Source organism: Haemaphysalis longicornis, unplaced genomic scaffold (genome assembly GCF_048455015.1).
Source record: "Haemaphysalis longicornis isolate Haplotype H1 unplaced genomic scaffold, Haemaphysalis longicornis Haplotype H1 scaffold_15, whole genome shotgun sequence".
In the NCBI taxonomy this organism is placed as follows: Eukaryota; Metazoa; Arthropoda; class Arachnida; order Ixodida; family Ixodidae; genus Haemaphysalis; species Haemaphysalis longicornis.
Genome location: NW_027526257.1, coordinates 6,939,793 through 6,960,342, shown reverse-complemented (window position 1 = coordinate 6,960,342; position 20,550 = coordinate 6,939,793). Strand labels below are relative to the sequence as shown.

At 46.2% G+C, this 20,550-nt stretch overlaps 1 protein-coding gene across 1 annotated transcript; it reads right to left on the bottom strand.

Annotated features, from left to right (window-relative positions):
• Window positions 1–11,985: 11,985 nt before the first annotated feature.
• LOC144165787 (uncharacterized) lies at window positions 11,986–19,102 on the bottom strand. Its single transcript, XM_077695561.1, has 4 exons — window positions 15,432–19,102; window positions 15,264–15,326; window positions 15,070–15,180; window positions 11,986–14,910 (listed from the first exon to the last, which is right to left on the bottom strand). The coding sequence occupies exon 4, from the start codon at window positions 13,163–13,165 to the stop codon at window positions 12,647–12,649; it is 519 nt and encodes a 172-aa protein (XP_077551687.1). The 5' UTR covers window positions 13,166–14,910; window positions 15,070–15,180; window positions 15,264–15,326; window positions 15,432–19,102; the 3' UTR covers window positions 11,986–12,646.
• Between the last annotated feature and the right edge of the window lie 1,448 nt (window positions 19,103–20,550).

Sequence of the window (20,550 nt, the reverse complement as noted above, 5' to 3'; positions counted from 1 at the left end):
AAGAACTTAAAAATAGTGTGAAAAAAAAGCACTATACAATAGCTTATTTTCTGGAACGTGTTAACATGTCGACCAGCCTCATGGCCACAGTAGGATGTGACTTGTTTGTAGAGGGGCAAAATAAGAAACATCGAGACGAGCATGTATGTCATCGTTGCACGACAGCTTCTGCGACACCCAATTAATTAAGCTGCCTGCAATTACGTGCAAACAAAATTGTATGCAAGATGCTTACAGTTTTTTAGCCTAGTTCAAAGTGACTGATATACAAAATTTTGAGGAAAGCTGGAGTTGGCCGTGTTTTTATTTTTATTGGGTTTTTTTGTGAAAATGCGCCTTTTTATTATTGATTTTGTATTTTTTTTAACTCTACAGGAACGTTAATTTGTAGATGCAGGTTTTCTGTGTTTGGTGTTCTTATGATCCCTTATGACCCCTCGGGCATTAATGAGGGGTGTGGTACCTGAGCAGATTAAACAAAGAATAATACCATAAGCGAGTTCTGCCACGCACGTACAAGAAAAAATAAAGGAAAAAGCTATAGCAGAAACATCAATGTCCATACACATACTACAAACGAACACGCAAGGAACACAATAATTGTGTACTGTGGTAAAGCTATTTGATCATTTTTTTTTATTGAGGGGCTCCTAAGGAAATATATGCAGTGCTTGACCAGTTTTCAAATTGTTTTTTTTTTTTTACTCTTCAGTGACAGAGGTCTCAACGAGCATCTGGATGCACCTACAACGTTTCTGCTGAGAACTTCTGATACCTGTCATCTTGTATGGCTGTGAAGCTGGGAATAGATAAAACTAAGAACTCTCTCCTTCCTTTGGTATATTCCTTTTACATATGGCAGGAATCTGGAAATAATATGGAGGACAATACACGAGCACTTGCACGTCATCATCCCCTGGTCACTTATCTGGTATTTGTGCTGCAGTGTAAACAACGAACTGCCAGGGAGCGAACATTCACAAGCATTTCAAATTGTACCTCTCAAGCTGAAAACTTATAATTCATTTGCCCGAGGGGCATTTTTAAGGACTTCACAAGAGGACATGATAAAGACCGAGATGCAACACTGCTGGTTCTTTTGCGACAGCATGTTCTAAAAAGTTTGCATATTTTAATACTGGCCTTCACATCTCATGTTGAAGCCTGTAGGTTGAAAGCAGTCTAATGCTTGCTGTACATCGGTTACTACAAAGGGCTAGTGTCATAGCAATCAAGAGTCTTGCAACAGCAAAAACTTCTTTAGACTAGAGCCATTGAATAAGCTACGCTACCATCTATCGCCAATAAATGTGCATTTTGGAATGACCAGATCTGAAAACTGTCTTGAAGGGGAACATCTCATCCTACGCTTGTTTCTTATTTTAAAAGTGGCACGCTGCACTAGTAAAACTAGCTGCTATTATGTTTAATGTTCTCCCCGGTACACGCGCGCTTCTAGGAAATCTCGCAGCTCTGCACGGAATTTTTCTTTGATTTTCACATCGTTCTTGAAAGAAGCAAGAAACTTAAATGCACGGGCAATTCAGTGTCGGAGAAATGATGAAGAAGACGTCCTCCAAGTCTGGTGATTGGTTGTTGTAGCAGCCATATTATTAGGGCCGCAGGGAGGGGAAAAAATCTTGAGTTTATAGGAAAAAAAAAAAAAACCAGCGCAGGACAACCTCGGGGTGATACCACGGACGGGTCAGGCAGGCACGCTGCGCACTCATAATAAAAATACCGACAAACAAGACACCCGTAAAAACTGAAATAATTTCAAAAGGAAGCGTCAGTTCCAGCCGTTCCTTGCGTCGTCTGCTCAACGCCGCCGTGTGCTGCAAGACGCTGGCACTGAGCTTTTTACAGTCACACCTCTGCTGGTTATACCTCGGCTACTTCCCCTGCCCTATTCATCCAGCGACTCAAGAAGCGCAAGAAATGGGGGTACGAACAAGTGATACCACCTGGTTATCTCGCTAACATGCCCTCATCAACAAGAGCCGAAGAAGTACTCACCGACAAGCTTTGCGTCAGTACAGCTTACACCCCACATATCATTCAGAAGTGAACAAAGGGCCACACAACACCCTCACCCCCCCCCCCATTGTCCCTACTATAACACGAACACAAAAGCATATCTTCACCACTTAATTTGTGTATGCCCATGCTTCAATGCACATCGTTCAGATGCCATTCGACACATTGATCTAAAGGCCATAAGCCAAGAATGACATTCCGCATTATATAAGCCTTTATTACACAAAATAGGCAAATTTGCAGACGGAAGTGGCCTGTCGCGAGTAGTCTGACGAAGGACGACCCCGGCGAAGCCTGTGAACAGTCAGTGAAAAGAAAAAAATTGCCTGGAGCTGAAGCAACCCGAGTAATCCCCTCCATAGCATATTTTCCCCACCAAGTGGCTTTTGCCCTCCCTTCCCCCCAAAAAAGTTTTACTACTTACAGGGAATTCCCTAGGAGGCGACGCGCGCGGCCACAACAAACCTGCTCTGTGCAACAAGAAATTTCCTAAATGTCCCCCACTTTTGTACCCAAGTGACAGTGGTTTTAGGAGTCAATCAAAACATGGAATATTTTCCTCCTTTTAGCCGCATACCATCACGCCCATTGCGGCGGTTGATCGCAGCTCCAGATTCCTCTCTATATAAAAAAAATGTCGGTGATGGCTTAAAGGGACCATGAACACTCTTTTTGCAGTGCAAGTAAACCTGCGCGACGTTTAGATTACACTGCCAGGAATACCTAAGCCAAATACTATACGCGCACGTGAAGCGGGGAGCGCGCAAATCGCTGTGAAGGACGTGGAAAAACCACCCGCGCTCTCTTCAATTCTCCTCATTATGCACCTCTGGCATGGCCTAAACGACGTAATTTGGGCCATGGCTGTCACTGGTCAACTTCGCGGCTTATTTCTGACATATTCTATGACGATCCGCCGTCGTCGGCGCTGTGTACCAACCACTTCTATGCCTGCACCTGTACGCACAGTTTTGATTTTTCTTTTGTGTTTTGAGTGTGCGCAGAGTCTGAGTGACGGACTCAATACTCCCCTTTCAATGATACCACTCGACAACAAACGTTTATTGCTTGAAAAACGCCCTACCAGCCCGAGAGAGCGCTGGCGAGCAGGTAGTAATGCCTGCTTTTTTATGGCACCAAACCGGAAATAAACCCCTCCACGTTGCGGAGAAAAGGGGAAAAGTGCCGGGCATGTGATATATCGATGGCCGACAAAGGGAACGCCGCCAGCCGCCACCCTCTCCGGGAGCGAGCGCGCTGCTTTCGTCATTCGTCGCGTTGTCCGCGGTCGAGTTGAGGGGCACCATTATGCGCATTTCTCATCGCGCGTAGTTTCGGTGATAGTGAACGCATTTTCATAATTCTTGAGGGAGGAGATTGCTGGGACAATAGACTTTGTCCAAAATAAATTCCGAGTAGTCGATGGTACGTGTTGCAGGTTTCCTGTAACGGCCAACTGCAACGAAGTTTTCGGCTCCTAAAGGAGCGATGAAGAGAAAAGAGAAAACACAAGTTTGGTTCATTCAAAAGATTGTCTCGTTAGAGTTATACTGACACCACTTTTAATGTAAACTTCACTCAAATAAGCTGCATCATTAAGAAAAAACGGAATACCCGTGCGAAACACTAGCTTATTTCCCGCAATACAACCTATGATGTCACACTAGACAGCTCTGCGATTGGCGGAGGGCGGCAAAAGCAAACGCAAATTAGGCAGAGCTTATAAGCTTGCCAAACGAGCTATTTGCGCTTAAATTTAGGGAACATTCTTTTTAAAGCCGTAAGAACCGGGCGACAAACAATGTAAGTGACGAAAGCACATATAAACATAGAAGAACCGATGCGTACTGCTGTTGGTACTGCGCACTGTGCTTGTTTAGCTGCACAGAACTGCGGGGCTTTGGGGTTGCCTCATACAACACCGGCCGATTGATTGACGCAACGGTGTCTTACGTGACCATATGTGTCGAGTGAGCACTGTGTTTTGCGAAACGATTTTCTCCCAGAGCAAAAACAAGGCAGGTTTAAAATCGCTCAAAAACAAACCAAAGGCAGGAAACGGCTTGCCACAGTATGGTGGCGCCATCTAGGTTCAGTAACGTAAACAAACGCGCGAGTACCTCAATGCCAGCGCTGCCGTACAGGGTGGAGACACCCTTTAAACGGTCCCGTGCCGGTCCAATTGGTTCAATGTGCTCAACGCGTTGTTCTTTTCGTTTCCCACGAGACCCAGCAACGCGAAACAGATAAGATGATTCAAATTTCGCCAGCTAACCGCGTTGCGGTGATTTTAGCGCGGGTTTGATACAATGCCTTGCTTCGGCAGCGAGCAAGTGACCCAAAATGGCGGTGCCAGCGTATACGTGTCTCCATCCTGTACGGCGTACGCGTGTTCAAGGTACCCTAGGCTTTTCTGCGGCCGGTTTCTGTGATGTCATTGCAAAACACAAAAACACACGATTTAGCGGGAAAATCGAAATTTTAACTTGATTTGATTCATTTCCCAGTGAATAAATCATCGTTTGCATTGAAAGAAGCGGTGGGGGCACTGCGCTATTTGCAAGTAGTATACCTTAAAAGTTGCTACCTGCAAAATTTGGAGGCCCAAATGTGCTTCGCTGGATCGTAAACCAAGATCAAAAACGCTCTTTTCAAACCGGACCTGAAAAATGGCGGCCATTAAGGCTCGCCGGAAGTGACGTTACACTCAAGAATCGAGTGGGCGCAGCCGGCACTTTTTCCCACGACTGCCATTGAGAAGGCTGCGCGCATTCGATGTCTTTCGGCTCGTGTATTTCTTGAAACATTTCAAACATGCGCAAAAAGGGGTTGGTAAGTTCGTGCAATCATTATTGCTGCGCTGTGAGCTGCTGAGACGCACCTATAGTTTTCCGGTAGAACGAAAACACAGGCATCACGAGACGTCGTGGCGCAGCTGGGAGCCAGGAAGTAGGTGCACAAAAAGCAGTGTCGAGCGCTAGATGGGCGCCGGCACAGTTGATATGCCCTGTGCCGATCGAACCATCTTGCGTTTGTCAGAGAAAAGAAGAAAAAAGCTACGGTGGGAGGAAAGAGTCTAAACATGCCGGCTAGCGTGTAAGAATTCAGTTTCAGCGCATGTTATGAAAGTTCAAATCCAGAATTTTAATATTTTTTGTTTGCACAGGCCGTTTGGAGCAAGGGTCTAATTACTGTCGCATAATGGACGCCCTGGGAGCAGTCCTAGTTGAATTTACCCAAGCGGACCAACCGCTTCCGCTTACTCTACTTCCGCTCACTGAGTAGCCTGAGTCACTGTTAATTATTTATAGTGACGCTGGCTAGTTAGTGAGCGGAAGCAGTTTCGCCGGTTGCGTCGAATCAAGACATACTGCTCCAATACAGTGCAGCAATCCTCGCTGGTGTCGTTTCTCAACTGCAAGTGATCAGTCTGCCTTCATTGGAGCAGTATGTCTTGATTCGACGCAACCGGCCAAACCGCTTCCGCTCACTATCTAGCCAGCGTCACTATAAATAATTAACACTGACTCTGGCTACTCAGTGAGCGGGAGCAGCTGGTCCGTTTGGGATAATTGGGTGACTCCAACTACGACTGCAGCCATGGCGGCTATTATGCGACAGTAATTAGACCGTTGCCCAGTTTTGTTCCTGTTAGCAGGGTGCCCGCGCCAAATCTTTAAATAATGATGCCATGCAGCGACGAAATCACTGCAGTGTCTTCACTCGCCGTGAAGCCAGGGGGATGAAACTCTGCCGTTTTTCTGTCCCGTGACTGCAGCGATCGTAACGTTTGGGGGCTGTACTACATATGAGCATAAATGAACGTTGTTGTTGCATTTTATATTTATTACCAGGTTACTTAATAATTACGGAGTTTTGAATATACAAGTGAACTGAAAAGTTAAGTTCGATACTGCGAAAATACGAGCGCCACCCGGAGTGGAAAACCGGAACCGCGCCTTTCTGCTTCGCACCGCTGAAAAGGGGCGTTTCTTGTCGCGCCCACAGATATGCTGCGACCTGCTGTGTTCCGAGGGCCGTTTTTACCACCGTAAAGTTCGTTACATTGAAACAGACGCATGAATGGATTCGCGCCGTCATCACAGATTGTGCTGTGGTGAGTGGTGTCAAAATTCTTCACGCCAGGCCGCATAAAATTGTTTTGGATCCCGGCGGACGAAAGGTACGATCTGCATGCTACTCGTTTTGCTTTTCTACGCTTGCACGAGATAGCAGGATGCGGTTGCAGCAGTTGCTTTATAATTTAAGTGAGCATACACGTGCACTATTTATTTATTACATTCTGATTGTCTTCTTTGACTCTTGAATTGCACATGAAATGCGCGGCAGAGCATCTGGTAATTAATCCAATCTCTACATTAGGTACACACGTTTCTTTATACGTGGGTTATGATTTAATGCGTTTCGATTTTGTGTTTTGCGTTTTAGCGCAAGTGAATGCACGGTATGCAGCAAAATGTATATGAGGCAACATATACAATAACTAATGGAACAGTGTGAGCCTATCTGCACTCTTTTTATTAGCTTTTGATTGCCTGCGTTTAGTTTCTTTTCGTAGCATGAATTGTTGTTGTTTTTATATTATTAATATTATTGCGAATATTATAATTATTATCAGTATTATTGTTGTCGTTTTCATTATCAGCCTATTTGGGTCTATAGCTGGAGGAAGGCATCTCCCATACACTTATGGCTCAAAGGGTGGGTCCGCAGGTTCATACCGTGTTGTTAGCACTAGGTTAACTAAGTAGTGACTACATAAATTATTTTATTGCGTTTCAATTGTGTGTTCTGCATTTTCCTTTCCCGTGAATCAACGGAACATAGCAGAATGAATTTGTAGCAATAAATATACAAACTAAGCAATTACTGTATATGTTTATAATACAATCATAACTATAGTTCCGCCACTTATAATTTATAATTTACGCTTCAGTCCAGTGCTTCGAGTTACAGCTTTAAGTACAAGAATGATATATTTAAAAAAAAACGCAGTTACAGCTACCGATAAATACTTAGACAATGCAGGCTTAATCTTTGCTAGTAATTGATTAGAGGTTTTTAAATAAGGTTTTTATAAGCAATTTACTGCAGGGCCCGAGAAATACCTGAGGAATACATAGTGGGCGAAAGTATATATGCATGAATAATTGCTTAGCGATTCTGGTGTGATATGGCTGCTTTTGTTTGCAGAAATGTATTTTGGATTAGGAGGAAAGGTGGGTCGTTGCCACCGAACATTATGATCGCAGAGATAGAAAAACGTATCCGCGTCTCTTAATAATAAAGAGTGATTTTAATCTAAAATTTGCCTTTACGATTGGTGTTGTCAAAAGTCGTCTTTGTAGCCAAAATAAATTTAAGAAATAAAGATTCCCAATATATCAGATAACGCTTATTTCGGATACAGATGCCAGATTTCACTCAAAACTATGTGCGCCTGAAAGCAGCATTAATGTTAGTATTCATCATCATCTTAAAGCTAGTATTCATTTAAAGCTATTAAACTAGTATTCATTCTAACCCAAATGTACAAATGTGCTTGTTTATGTTCCAGATCTCGAGTTTTGGCTGAAGTGTGCGAGAAGGCAGGACCTGGCTCATTTACCACCTCGACAGATCTACAGCAGCTACCGGCTGTGTCCTGCCCATTTCACCAGCAGGGACTACGCGGACTTTGGACAGACAAGGCACAGGACACATATGCACTGTCTGGATATCTATTACTAGCATGAGGCCATGTGCCATACACTTTTGTTTAACACTAAAAGCGCAAAATAACCAAGTTGTGTTTTTACTGTATGAATGGTAAATTTAGGCAATAAAAAATAAAATAACTCTACTCTTTATTCTTGTCTAGATTTTGTGTACCAATAAACCAAAACAACGTCGTACTTAGAAAAAGTGGTGCAAAAAGAAGTGGACGCGCAAAACTTCATCAATCAGAGCATAAAAATTGCCCTTTTGATAATGTGGCTGGTTGCGCAACAGGAACAAGGTCGTGCGCTGGCCATCTGAATATCTTCCACTTGCTCAATTTACCTTGCATGTGCGTCCCAATTGAATTTGGCGCTAAATATCCCCCCTCCCGCTCGGCTTTTCAGTCCTCATTAAGATGGCGTCTCCCAGTGCATGTCTGCAACGCGCCGCCATGTTTTTAGTACCGCCCCCCAACACCAGGGGTTTGTCTGGCGCTGCGAGCGAATTTCGCGTCCCATGCAAGGTATAGGATGTTTCACTTTCCTGGTGAAGCAGTGTCCTTTCCCGAGGCTCACTGCTGCGAAATGAGTCCTCGTTTTTTAGTAGAATGGAAAGTCTGTCCGCGCTTCAAACATGACTCCTTTTAAATGCAGAGCATTTCAGTAACTCACGATGTCACCCGCGTTGACGTCCGTCGTAGTCCGCACCGTCGTTGTCCGCACCCCTCCCCCTACACTATATAAAAAAATACTATCCGGCGCCTGGTTTCGATCCCTCGACCCTGCGGGCGGAACGCAATGTACATGGTGCTCTACCCACTGCGCCACAAAGCCGACACAGAATGGGAGGCTACGAACGCGCCTTATATCCTTGACTCATTCAAACTACGTCAAGGAGCTGCTGATACAACGCATTCACTACCACCAACTCCCCAAACACTAAACGTTAACGCAATACACCCACCCCCTATGCGACACATTTACTCGAGTCCCCCTCGCGGGGAGATGGGACCGCCAAAAACAACGCGTTGTGGACTGCGCAGTAAGGTGGCGGCACGTGCGAAAACCGCTCGCGCTGTTCGTTCCAGGTAGGGGACACGCGAGCACTGCGAAGGCGGGAAATTTGAACGGCTTTGGACAAACCTCCGTTCAATTCATCAAGAGAGAAGTGAGACAGGGAGGCGAAGAGCGTGATGGGTAGTAGCAGTAAGCGGATAACGGTGCCACAGGCCGTTATGGCGAATCACAGCTCTGCATTTAAGACAGCTTTCACGTTGAGTGGAACGGCTTTAATTTTTTTACTTGTTTTTCTTTTCCTAAGTGGCGAGAGAAATATTGTCAACAGCGGCTAGTATTTATTTGTTTTTTGACGAAGTTGTTTGAACTGAATTGATTCCGTGCAGTGCGCCGTGTGCTGTACTCGTTCGCTCCCCGACCGGCGCAATAACAGTGACAACAGCGTATCACCTCGCGTCGGCGCAGTGCTCTTCGATGGCGTCGGCGTACTCGAGCTCTCGAAGAGTCGACCGGCCGATCGTGCAGTGGGCCGCACAGCAGCTATCTGCCCTACTCATTCACGCCCAGACCGCCCCGACCGGCCGCGACAACAGATATCGTCTCGCGCCGGCCGTTCTGCGTATTGCGCACTCGTAGAGACGCCCGGCCGAGAGCTTGCAGTGCGCCGCACAGCTGCCGTAGTCGTTCGCGTGTCGACGCACCGAACAGCCGCGCCAACCGCGTATCGCCTCGCGTTGGCCGTACACGCGTTTCGCGTGCTCGCCTAGTCGACCGAGAGCAGTGACCGAGAGCCTGCTGCCGCTGCCGCGACCACGAAATCGGCCGTTTGCTACATGCGTGCTCACTCACCTACGGTGTATTGCCTCGCGCATACCGACCCCGGCACTTTTTGAATTTGCTCTTTATGTATCGGCAACCCAAGCTTCTTCAGCTTCTCGCATTATGGACACGCGTGAAAGCAATTATTAATGAAAGAGGCACGAATTACACTGCTCACTCGCGGGAGGCCGCCCCCGCACGTAAACCGGTAGAACAACTAGATTGAGATTGAGATGAAGTGAGCGTAGCTTTATGGCTCTATAAACGGGCTGACTGGCCCGTCACATCCGGAAGTTCGCCACAGTGGCACGGCCTTACTCTATCCCCTCCTCCCGCGCGGGAGGTGGAGAGTCGAGTCCGGCCGTGGCACTGGCGACAAGTTGAGGCGACGCTCCGCTGGGTGCTGTGTCAGCTGAGGTAATTCCCGAAACGCCCGTGTCCCGAAATGCCCGTGTACCGAAAAGGCCGTACCGAAATGCCCTGTACCGAACCGCACTGCACCGAAAAGACCTCGACCCTATACCTACACAATGTTAAGTCTTTAAACAAACACACACAAGCAGGAACACGACAAAGAGAAAAATTACTACATTTGGGAAATATGATTTATTTCTGCATGACGATTGTGAGAAGTATGTTGGGAGGCCGGCAGACTATTCCTGGGCGATATTGCTAAAGCGAAAAATATATATTCGTGAGTATTTGTGTGGGCGAACAATGGGGCGAATCTTAAAATGGTGGTATGGCCTTACACGTCGCGGTGAAATGGGAGTAAGATAAGTCGATGGGTCCAGGCTCATTTTGCCCTTGCAAATACAGTAAAACCCCGTTGATGCGGATTTAACGGTACCGGAGAGAATGTCCGAATTAACCGTGTATCCGAATCATCGCGAATATGGTCATATCAAATTAAAGAGGCATTCCACATCACCAAACTATTATTTTTTTTAAGTCAGTGATTGTGCTGGTGTGCTTTTCGGAAGCCCTGGGACTGCAGAAGGGCAACTGTCCGCAGCGAGCCCATCAGGTGGCTGCAAGCAACATTTCCAGCAGGGCATTCACAGTTCCCATCGGCCACTTCTCCGTGCTGGCCAACTGCAGCTATCACGCTGTACGCTGGTGCCGTCTTTTTATTGCTGCGGTGGCACTGCGATCGGACAAACACGAGCCCACGGCTGAAAAGAAGCGTTCACAATGCGATGAGTTCTCTTTACTTGTATGTGCTACAAATGATACGACCGATACAAACCCAGCAGTGCAACATGCACCCCTAACCATACATGGTTTGTTAATGGAGGTATGTCTTGATGCTGCACCACCTAAACTGCTATCTCTCTGCTTTTTCTCGCTCGAACGTTCGCATCCTCCTCCTCTTAATTTGCTCACCACCCTCTGCCTTTGAATTCTCACTTCTCTGCTTCTCCGGCGTGTTCCCCCACCTCTAACCAAGTGTTGATGGAGCAGGTGAAAGGACGCAGTTATGACGGCTGTAGTGCTCGTGCTTTCGCACTGCAACACCGCGTTTCCTCGTCTCATATCAGGGCTGGCGCACGCGGAACGGAAGACTCGACAAGCGTTTTTTTCACGGATCAGCTAGAAGCGGAAAGCAACTGTTCCAGTTCCGCATTACTCTCCCGCTCGTGTAGTCGCGTACGTAGGTTTCCGCGGCAAGAACACGCCGCGGAATTCACCTCCCCGCTTGCGCGGAAGCGCAGTAACTCTCGCAGTGTTTCCCTCCGTCGATCGGCTGCTCACGGTCTACGAATTTTCCTGCGGCACGCGTAGGAAGGCTTCAGTTGTCGCGCTGTGAACACGACGAGAAAAAAAAAAAGGCGGCCGGACGGGTCACCATTCTAGCTCGCGATGCTGCTCAACAATCTTTCACGAGCAGCTATTCTGCAGCGGCTGAAGGACAGTCGCAACGGCGAAGAAAAAAGCCTTAACTTCGCTGGGAGCGGTTAGTCTTCAGCGTCGACGGAAGCACGTACGACTCAAAGATGAAGTTATAACTTCTCTCGAAGCTTCTTGCGGTTGCCGACCTGCTCGAGTAAAACTTGACGAGCTTCTCTTCCCTCAGCGGAGGTAGGCAGTGACGCCGGAACTATATTTTCAGTGGGGGGCTGAAGCAATTTTTTTATTTTTTTATGTACTTCGAAATTTTTACGCGGTTAAAATCAGAGTTTCGCTAGAAAGAAAAAAAATCGACTTCTTTTCTATTAACCACGTGCAAAAATCTTTTTTTACCCACTGGTTATTCTTAACTTTAAATTGTGCTTATTATACGTTCATTGAATAAAAAATAAACGGGATGGGGAAGGGGGAAGAAAGAGAATGTGTTGCGAGTGGCCATCTTAGTCAAGATAGGCCGCGTACTATTAAGCAGAAAATAGAGTGAATTTTCAGTGACCACATATTTATTCGCATTTGACATATTATTTAAGCAACAGAATGTTTGGTACGTTTATACAATGGCGCAGAAAACAAGCGTAATACAAATACAAAAATTGCAATACCACAGTACAAACAGCCACGCTATAATACATACATACAATTGGAAATATTGCACACAAGCATCACACTTATCAGTCAGTGGTGTTATTGCTATAGGGGCTTAGGTGGAACCAAAGGTTGCTGCTATCTCCAAAGTTCTTTGATGCCATCCTGTAAAGTTAGGTCTGTTTCTATTTGTATATTGACGCATATAAAAACATGACATAAAAATAATGGAAATGCAACAATACGAACAAGCACGCTATAATACATGTATGTATAGTCACGGACAAATGAAACGCGACCAGGATAATATAAACCAGAACACATAAATAGCGCGATTTCTCTCCATGCAAGTCACATTGATGTGTGGCCTAATAACAATAACAAAGATGGAAAATGTGGCTTTCAAAATATACCAACAGTGCGCCATTTTTGGACCTCCAAGAACAGCATTTTTCAATTTTGCGTGTTCTTGTTCATAATTTTGTGTTCGCACTTCATGTGACCATGACTGTACATGAATGTCAAAAATGCACAAAAGCAGCAGGCATTTCGGACAGCTAGACGGGACCAAAGGTTGCTACTCGCTCCGCTGTTCTGCTCACAAATTCTTTGATGATGTCCTCTAACCTGAGGGCCGCCGTTCTTTCCTTATGAATGTTCAAAATCAGAAGATGCGACAACCTCTTCTGGGTCATTCGGTTGCGCAAATAAGTTTTTACTCGGCGCAGAGCACTAAAAGAGCGCTCCCCAGAAGCGACCGATGCAGGTATGGACAGCAAAAGCTGAACATACCGCACGACGTGGTCCATTAGCTCGCGAATGTTTTCCGGTTTGCTTTGCAGCATCTTCAAAATGCCCAGGGATGTGGTGGAATCGGCATCGTGTAGAAGAGTTGGTAGAAGCAGAAACTGCGCCGAGAGTCTGCACAGGTCAAAATCTACTGCATGCACTCCCAAAGACGCCTTTAGCCCATCAGCTGTGAACTGAGTTCCCCTTGCAGCGCTGGCTAAAATGCCTTCCAGTTTTACGAGCTGTAACATGCCCGGCTGCTCAAAACGCCGTTGCGTTTCATTCATAATCCGATCGGCAGCAGCGAAATACTCCTTGCGCAGTGCTGCTTTAACGTCGAGTGTAACTGGCTGAACAGGCCTGTCAGTCGCCTCGTACCGCCTAGGCGGTTTTGCCGGCCTGGACACTCGAGGCTCTTTCAGGCATAGGCGTGCTGCAGTTGTGCTCGTGTGCTGCCACAGCTCCTCAAACGCGGCATCAGAGCGCAGCCGAGAGATCGCCTCGCGGAGAGCCTCTGCAGCCTCTTTTGCACCCGCCGCTCGACATGTTGAGCTCTGGAAAGCCCTTGCCAATTCTTCACAAGGGCCGAAAAAAGCTATGGAAATGTTGATCCCTCACAACGTTTCAAATTTCTGCAAAAGGGTGTAGTAACCCCTGAAAATGGCCTTGCTGCCATCTGTCACTGAACCTGGTGTCTCCAAAAGCTCCTTGAGCGTCTCCTGTACCCTAGCGTAGTTGTCAAGAAACCTTTGCATGGACTTAACTCTAACGGTCCATCGCGTAGGGCAAAGCGGCAGTAAATTGTTTGGCCTGGAACCGTTCTCCAAATCTACTTCGCCCCCTGTAGAAACTACTATGTTGGCGTAAGCACTTTCGCGCTTTTTGGAGTCGAGGATTACGTTGGAAATATCTTTAACAGTGCTAAGAGCGTCTCCAATTATGTCGCAGCTCCTGCTAGCCTCCTGCAGTACAAGATCTAAACAGTGATTACTGCAGTGGACATACAAAGAACGCGGTTCGCAATCGCTAATTCTTTTTTGTACACCCGAAAAACGACCGGACATATTTGCCGCCCCATCAAATCAGTGGCCACGGACGCAGTGAAAGTCTAGGCCCAGGCGCAAAAGCATGTCCTTGATGGCAGAGTATAGAGTTTCAGCTCTGCTGTCGGGCGCGTTGTACATGCCAATATACTCTTCCCGAAGCTCAAGGGTCTTGCTCTGCACCCACCGCACGCAAAAGGTGAACTGCTCGTCACCATTCACATCCGTTGTTCCATCAGCGATGATACCGTAGAACGGGCTGGATTTCACGTCCTCCACAATCTCTCGCTGTACGGTATGCGCCATAATTTCTATAAGCTCATTCTGCACGTCCCCGCTCACCCATTTGTCCCTCTTAGCCATCCACGTCTTAAGGACCGGGACATCCTCTGATCTCTCATGAAGCAAATCGAGAAAATTTCCATCCAGTTTACCTTGTCCTCTAAGAGCTTGCCCTGTGCGGCAGAGATAGCGCACAGAGCTAACTATGACGCGAAGTACTGCCCTGGCATCCTCCTGATGTTTGTTGCATTGCTGCGAAAGGAGACTCAAAACAGGAATGCCTCTCTGGTATGACAAGTTTAGGCTCACGGAGTCAACGTGAAATTGGCTCTTTTCGTGCGATTTGAACCTTTTGATAGCCTTTTTCCAGTTGTTAAAACCAGTCTTAACAAAAGCTCGCTCCACATTTCTAGTGTTGTCCCCTTTTTTCTTGAAATGTCGACGGCACTCTTGACAAAAGACTAAGTCGCTCTTGCTTTGGTAGGACAGCCAAGAAAATCGCTCAAACCAGCCACGTTGACATGATCTACCTCCTTGGTTTTTTGGGAACCTGTAGTTTTTTGCCGGAAGTGACGGATGGTCGTTCAGCGCTGACTCGTCCTCGCTTGAACTCTCTCTCGAATTCTTGAAGGCGAGCGATTGCAGATTGCTCATTTCGTCCGAGCTGGTTGCTTCTTCCGTCCGGCTAGCAGGTCGCGATGTTTGGGCTTGTACAAATGAAATAAAAGGCATTCATTGCTTCTTCTGTTCCTATTCGGTTTTTAAATCAAGTTTACACTATTTTCCCTAGCCTATGTCTAACAAAAAAGTATTATTGGCATAACCGATAGGCATGACCTTAATTTGGATATACTGAAACTACTTACCCGCTGAGCAATCAGTCGACAGTGGTGACAGGTCCGGAGGACGGGCGCTGTCGTCAGGTAATGGTTGTGCAACAACGGCGTTCGTGTTGTCGGTACGGGATGGACCAATTTCTGCAAAATTCGCACCGTCCTTAACTGTCTCAAAATGCCACTTTTAAAATGCAAAAATGTATCAATGAAATATCAATTATTACCATCATGGCCTGTGCCTTGCTCTGCGCGATGACACTGTAGGCCGGGTCTTTCAGAAGAAATATCTGGTAGCGACAGAGAAAAGCGTAGAAGCAAAGAGAATTGTTGAACGGAGGCATTCACACAAACAGAACTCGTGATTATATACAAAAATCTGTGCATTATTATACCTTGACAATCTCTGCTTCCAAGGCATGCACGCTTTGGAGCTGGTAGAAAGAAACCACTGATCTTTCTTTGGGAGCCGGGCATTGCGTGAGGGCTGGGATCAAATAAAAGAGCCGTTAGTTGACGCTGCCCACACCTAACACACGTCGGCATGATCAATGCCCCAGTTCGTTTGGTTTTGTTGCACTAACAGTGCAACATGGATCGAGCTGAACAAAACTCAGCGTTGATAGACCTCTGTCCTGTTTCTTTTTCTGTTTTGAACAGTTTGTGACCAGTACGAAAGAAAATATAGAGGCCAAATATTTTATTGTATAGAAAAGCGGTGATCCGTAATCCGAGGGCTATATCAATTTGAATAATGGGAACTTAAATTGCATTTGTATTAGGAAATGTCGAGCAGCATGTGGCTGTTATAATATGAGAGCTAGGAAGTATTTTTAATTCGGTAATTCGGGTTCGGGATATTTTATGGCCTATTTAAAAAAATCTGAAAGACAGCCCAAAGGCCCCGAGACCCCCCAAGTGGTGGCTGTCATAGACGTCGACATAGAAACGTTATTTAATGTTTGCAAATAGAAACATTCGTAGCTTGACATTGCTCCCCTCCCCCCGCCCGATTACGAGGTCAGCAGCTACATAGTTGTAATACCACATGAGAAAACGTATTAAAAACATTAACATAAAAACACATATGTGAGAAAATCACGGGATGCTTCGGTGACAAACCAAACTGTTAAAGTTCTCCCACTCGGAGAAAAGAAAATGGCGTACAACAGTGAAATCATAAATAATTCAAGCAAAGCTATTCACATCAGAGAAAAACCAAAATTTGCATGCTACAAACACCTATACAACACTTGCATGGGAGATGTACAACTCGCAAACAATGGAAACGGAAAAAAATAAGAAAGGTGGTAAAGTTAAAAACAAACGCTACATTAGCGACAATGGCGCTCAAACACTACGCTATACATACAAATCAAGCCCATCTTTGAATGTAAGTCGATTTCCACTGCTCATCCAAAGTTTCGGGACAATGTTTTGCATCAAGTGGTCGTCATAATTTGTTCTAGTGGGACGGAGAGTCTAATAATCAGGTCGTCTCGTGTTGTAGGAATGCTCTTTAACGGTTAGGTTGGACATAGTACAAATAGAAAACGTTTCCCTTATTCTTTCAGCAACCCACGCCTTCCATAAACGGTAATTATAGTAATTGTTCGTGTTGACTAAACCAAACTATTTGAACAAAGATCTAGTTGGCTTGTCTGCTGCAACGTTGGGTATAAATCGAACAGCTTTATTTTGCACCTAGATATTGTAGGAATATTTGTAACCGTTGTTGGGCCCCAAACAAGAAAACAACAGTTTAAGTACGACAGGAACAGCCAATAATAAATGAGTAGCTTTGTATTCGTCCGCAATAGGTCACTATTTTTGTAAAGCAATCTCGTTACTCTCGACAGTTTGTTGACAACTTGGTCAACGTGCAATTCCCAAAGCATGTGTTCCCAAACTACTCCTAAGATTTTTAAAGCTGGCTACAATCTCTACAGGACACGCATTTAAAACTAAATATTGGTTTTTATTGACATATTCACCTTTTGCACCAAAAATAACTGCCTTAGATTTTTCAGTGTTATTCTTGAACCCACTGCAACAAGCCCATACGGCTAATTTTTCAACGACCTCATTACCTCGTTGGAGTAATCTCTCGCTAGCCTCTTCTGCGATAAACAAACTCGTGTCGTCGGCGTAAATTACGAACTTCACTGACGGGTCTATCTGCACAATGTCATTAATATAAATATGAAATAAGAGCAGTCCTAGAATACTGCCCTGGGGAACACCAGAACATGTTTCCTGAATATCCGACTTGCAATTGTATTATTGTCACAAACTGGGAACGATGACTAAATTATAATGTAATAAGGCTGAAAGCCATACCTCGAATAGCATAGAATTCCAGTTCATGTGCAAGAAGATTACGATCAAGATTTACGATCAAAAGGAAACAGTCTTCTTTTTCTACATCAAGCGTAAATATCAAATCGTCAAAAGAAATAAAAACAAACATCAAGTAAAATTCATGACCTAGCTAAATAACGTTCGACTTTCTTACCGGGTACCAGCAATGCTCTTTAATGAGAACTTTATATCATAACTTCTTTTCGTTCTCCGTTCACGTCCATCAAGGTATTAGCGCGGATGCATCTTGCTTCTAAAAGCCTACAGTATCTCACCGATCTTTATGTAGTAAACTCGGTCTAAAAGTACTGCCAAAGCCGTTACATGCTGATTGGAGGAAGTAGAACATAAGATCAGAACAGGCTGTCGCGTCTCAAGAATTAAGGGCAACATGTGGATAAATTCATAAGAACGTCCTTTCCAACGCCTAAATGGAAAATGACGACTATTTTGCTCACAAACTGCGCCAACGGGCCTAGTGAATTTGTAGCGTAGCGTGTATAAGTGACTGATTGTCTATGTCCAAAAAAGGAAGACTAAACAGGCCTACCGAACTGATAATAATTGTAAAGGACGGTACATACCGTAGCGAGCGCAGTCTGCCGGTCCGGTAGTAGGGCCGGTCGCCGTCGTGCCTCCTGTGCGAAGGACTAGTGCAGCTTCGCACAAGCTGAACTTGCTTATTTAAACACCTTGTGACCCGCCGCAGGGCCTTTTAATCTGCCCATCGTTTCATGGTTTCCAACGTCAGAAAGTCTCCGCAAACAATGCTGTCCCATCGGAAAAGTGACAGGTCCCCTCTCTGCTGCACCACCCTCAAAAGAGGGACACGCCTTGGGCGCACTGCAAGACTGCATACCCACAACAAACTTACGCTCAATGCCCTTGCCGGTTAGAAAAAAACGCAGGAAATAGGTGAGGAAGGGGGGGACACACTGCAGCACCTTACAGGATGTTCAACGCCGCCGCGGCATCGTTCGCGCTATTTTCGCGCTATTCTTTAAAGCTAAAGGACCTGGCCCACGTGCGAGCCCTTCCGCCGCCACAATACGCATGCCGCTGGATGCGTTGAGCTAAAGTGCCGCCATACGCGTTTTACATAGAAACACTCCGTTCCTCCCCATTTCAGAGAGCTAACACGCCGTGCACGAACGTGAGGACTGCACACCTATAATGTACACAGAACGCTCCTGCGGTTTCGACAAAGACGTGGAATAGAGGGGAGAAACGGGTGGCACAGAACAACTGTTGTTGGCGCTTCTGCACGGCGGCGCGGCATCGTTTGGCGGCTTATCTTGCCGCCAAACCACCACACATGCCGGTGGGTGCGTTAACCTAAGGTCTTCCACGTGGCTTTTACGATGACGCGCCGAATTCTCCGTACTTTCGAGAGCTATGGTCATCCATCGCAAGAATGGTCGTCTGTCTGCCGCCTCGGCTTCTGGTGCATGGTAACATTGTCCGCTCCGTCGCCCCTTCCGGTGCAACACAAATACGAAATCCTGCTCGCCGGTTTCTCTTCAGTTTCACCAATCAAAAGCTGGTGTACCTCGCTTGCCGCCGTCACTTACTGACAAGCATTACTGATAAGACAGAAAAAGCTCGGCGTCGCCTTTCAGCCTCGGTAGCACTCCTCAAGGATCAATAGCAGTCGTTTCTAGTTTGTCTCCTCCACTCACTCTCAAGCCTTGCTTCCCCCGCCACGGCGTGACGAGTCAATCCTATTTTCCGACCAGACTGACTTGGAGCTGCGCGCCCCTCTGCCGCTTTCTCGCGCGGGGAGAATGACCCCACCAGGCAATTATCGTCTCTTTGCTGCCGCCTCCTGTGTCTGCGCTACCGTAACCTCGCCACTGGCAGTTAAAGTAAGACACCATTAGCTATTGTATTTCATGCGTTTCCCGCAACACGCCGATGGGGAACGGTGAGTGCTTCTTCGTGGAAAAATACAGAGAAAGAGCCCGGATGGATTTAAATACCCGATTAAAACAGAAAAGCCGCCAGAAGAAGGGGTCAGTTCGCGACCCAAAGGTTCAAACGGCTCGTCTCGTCTCTCTGCTGCCGCCGCCTGTGTCTGCGCTACCGCAGCCTCGCCACTGGCAGGTAAAGTAAGACACAATTAGCCATTGTACTTCATGTTTTCCCTCGACACGCCGTTGGGGAACGGGAGGGCGCTTGTTCGTGGAAAAATACGGAGAAAGAGCGTGGATGGATTTGAATACCGGATTAAAACAGAAAAGCCGCCAGAAGAAGGGGTCAGTTCGCATAGTTATAACCCGACCCGAAGGTTCAATGCACTCGTCTCTTTGCTGCCGCCGCCTCCCTACAAGCAGGTAATGTAAAGCACCATTAGCAGTGGCGCAGCGCACCTACGGGGGGGGGGTTCTTATCCACAAGAAGGGAGATCAGCCTCCTCTCGGTGGTGTGTTGGTTGTTTACCAAGGTAATAGTTAACCGCATAAGCGACAGCCTAGATTTCCAACAACCGAGGGAACAAGCCGGCTTTAGAAAAGGACGACAGATCACATCCATGTCATCAATGAAGCAATTGAAAAATCAGCGGAGTATAATAAACCCCTTCACATGGCATTCATAGACTATGAAAAAGCGTTCGATTCGCTAGACACAGCAGCAGTGCTGGAAGCATTAAAAGACCAGGGAATCGAGGAGACTTACATAAGACTCCTAGACGACATATATAAGGGGTGTACGGGCAGGAAAATCCTCCACACGAAAAGCGAAAAGTTTACGATCAGAAAGGGAGCACCAAAATTGTTCACAGCATGTCTGGAAAATATATTTAGGAAGCTTAACTGGGAAGAGGTGGGATTACGGGCAAACGGAGAATTCTTGAGCCATTTGAGGTTTGCGGACGACATAGTCTTGTTCAGTGAGACTGCAGAACACCTGTAAAAAATGCTTCAAGACCTAGTCAGAAAGCTGGGCCATCGGATTAAAGATAAACATGAATACGTCTAAAGTAATGATAAATAAACATGCTGGAAGCACTCTCTTCCGCCTAGGTACCGAAATACTAGAAGAAGTAGAAGATTATATCCATCTTGGACAGGTTGTCAGTGCTGACCCTAACCACGAGAAAGAAATCTGGCCCAGATAGGAATGGGACGGGGTGCATTCGGCAAGCACCCCCAA

Coding starts and splice junctions, on each gene's coding strand:
- LOC144165787 (XM_077695561.1), bottom strand. CDS start 13,165: ATGAATGAAACGCAACGGCGTTTTGAGCAGCCGGGCATGTTACAGCTC.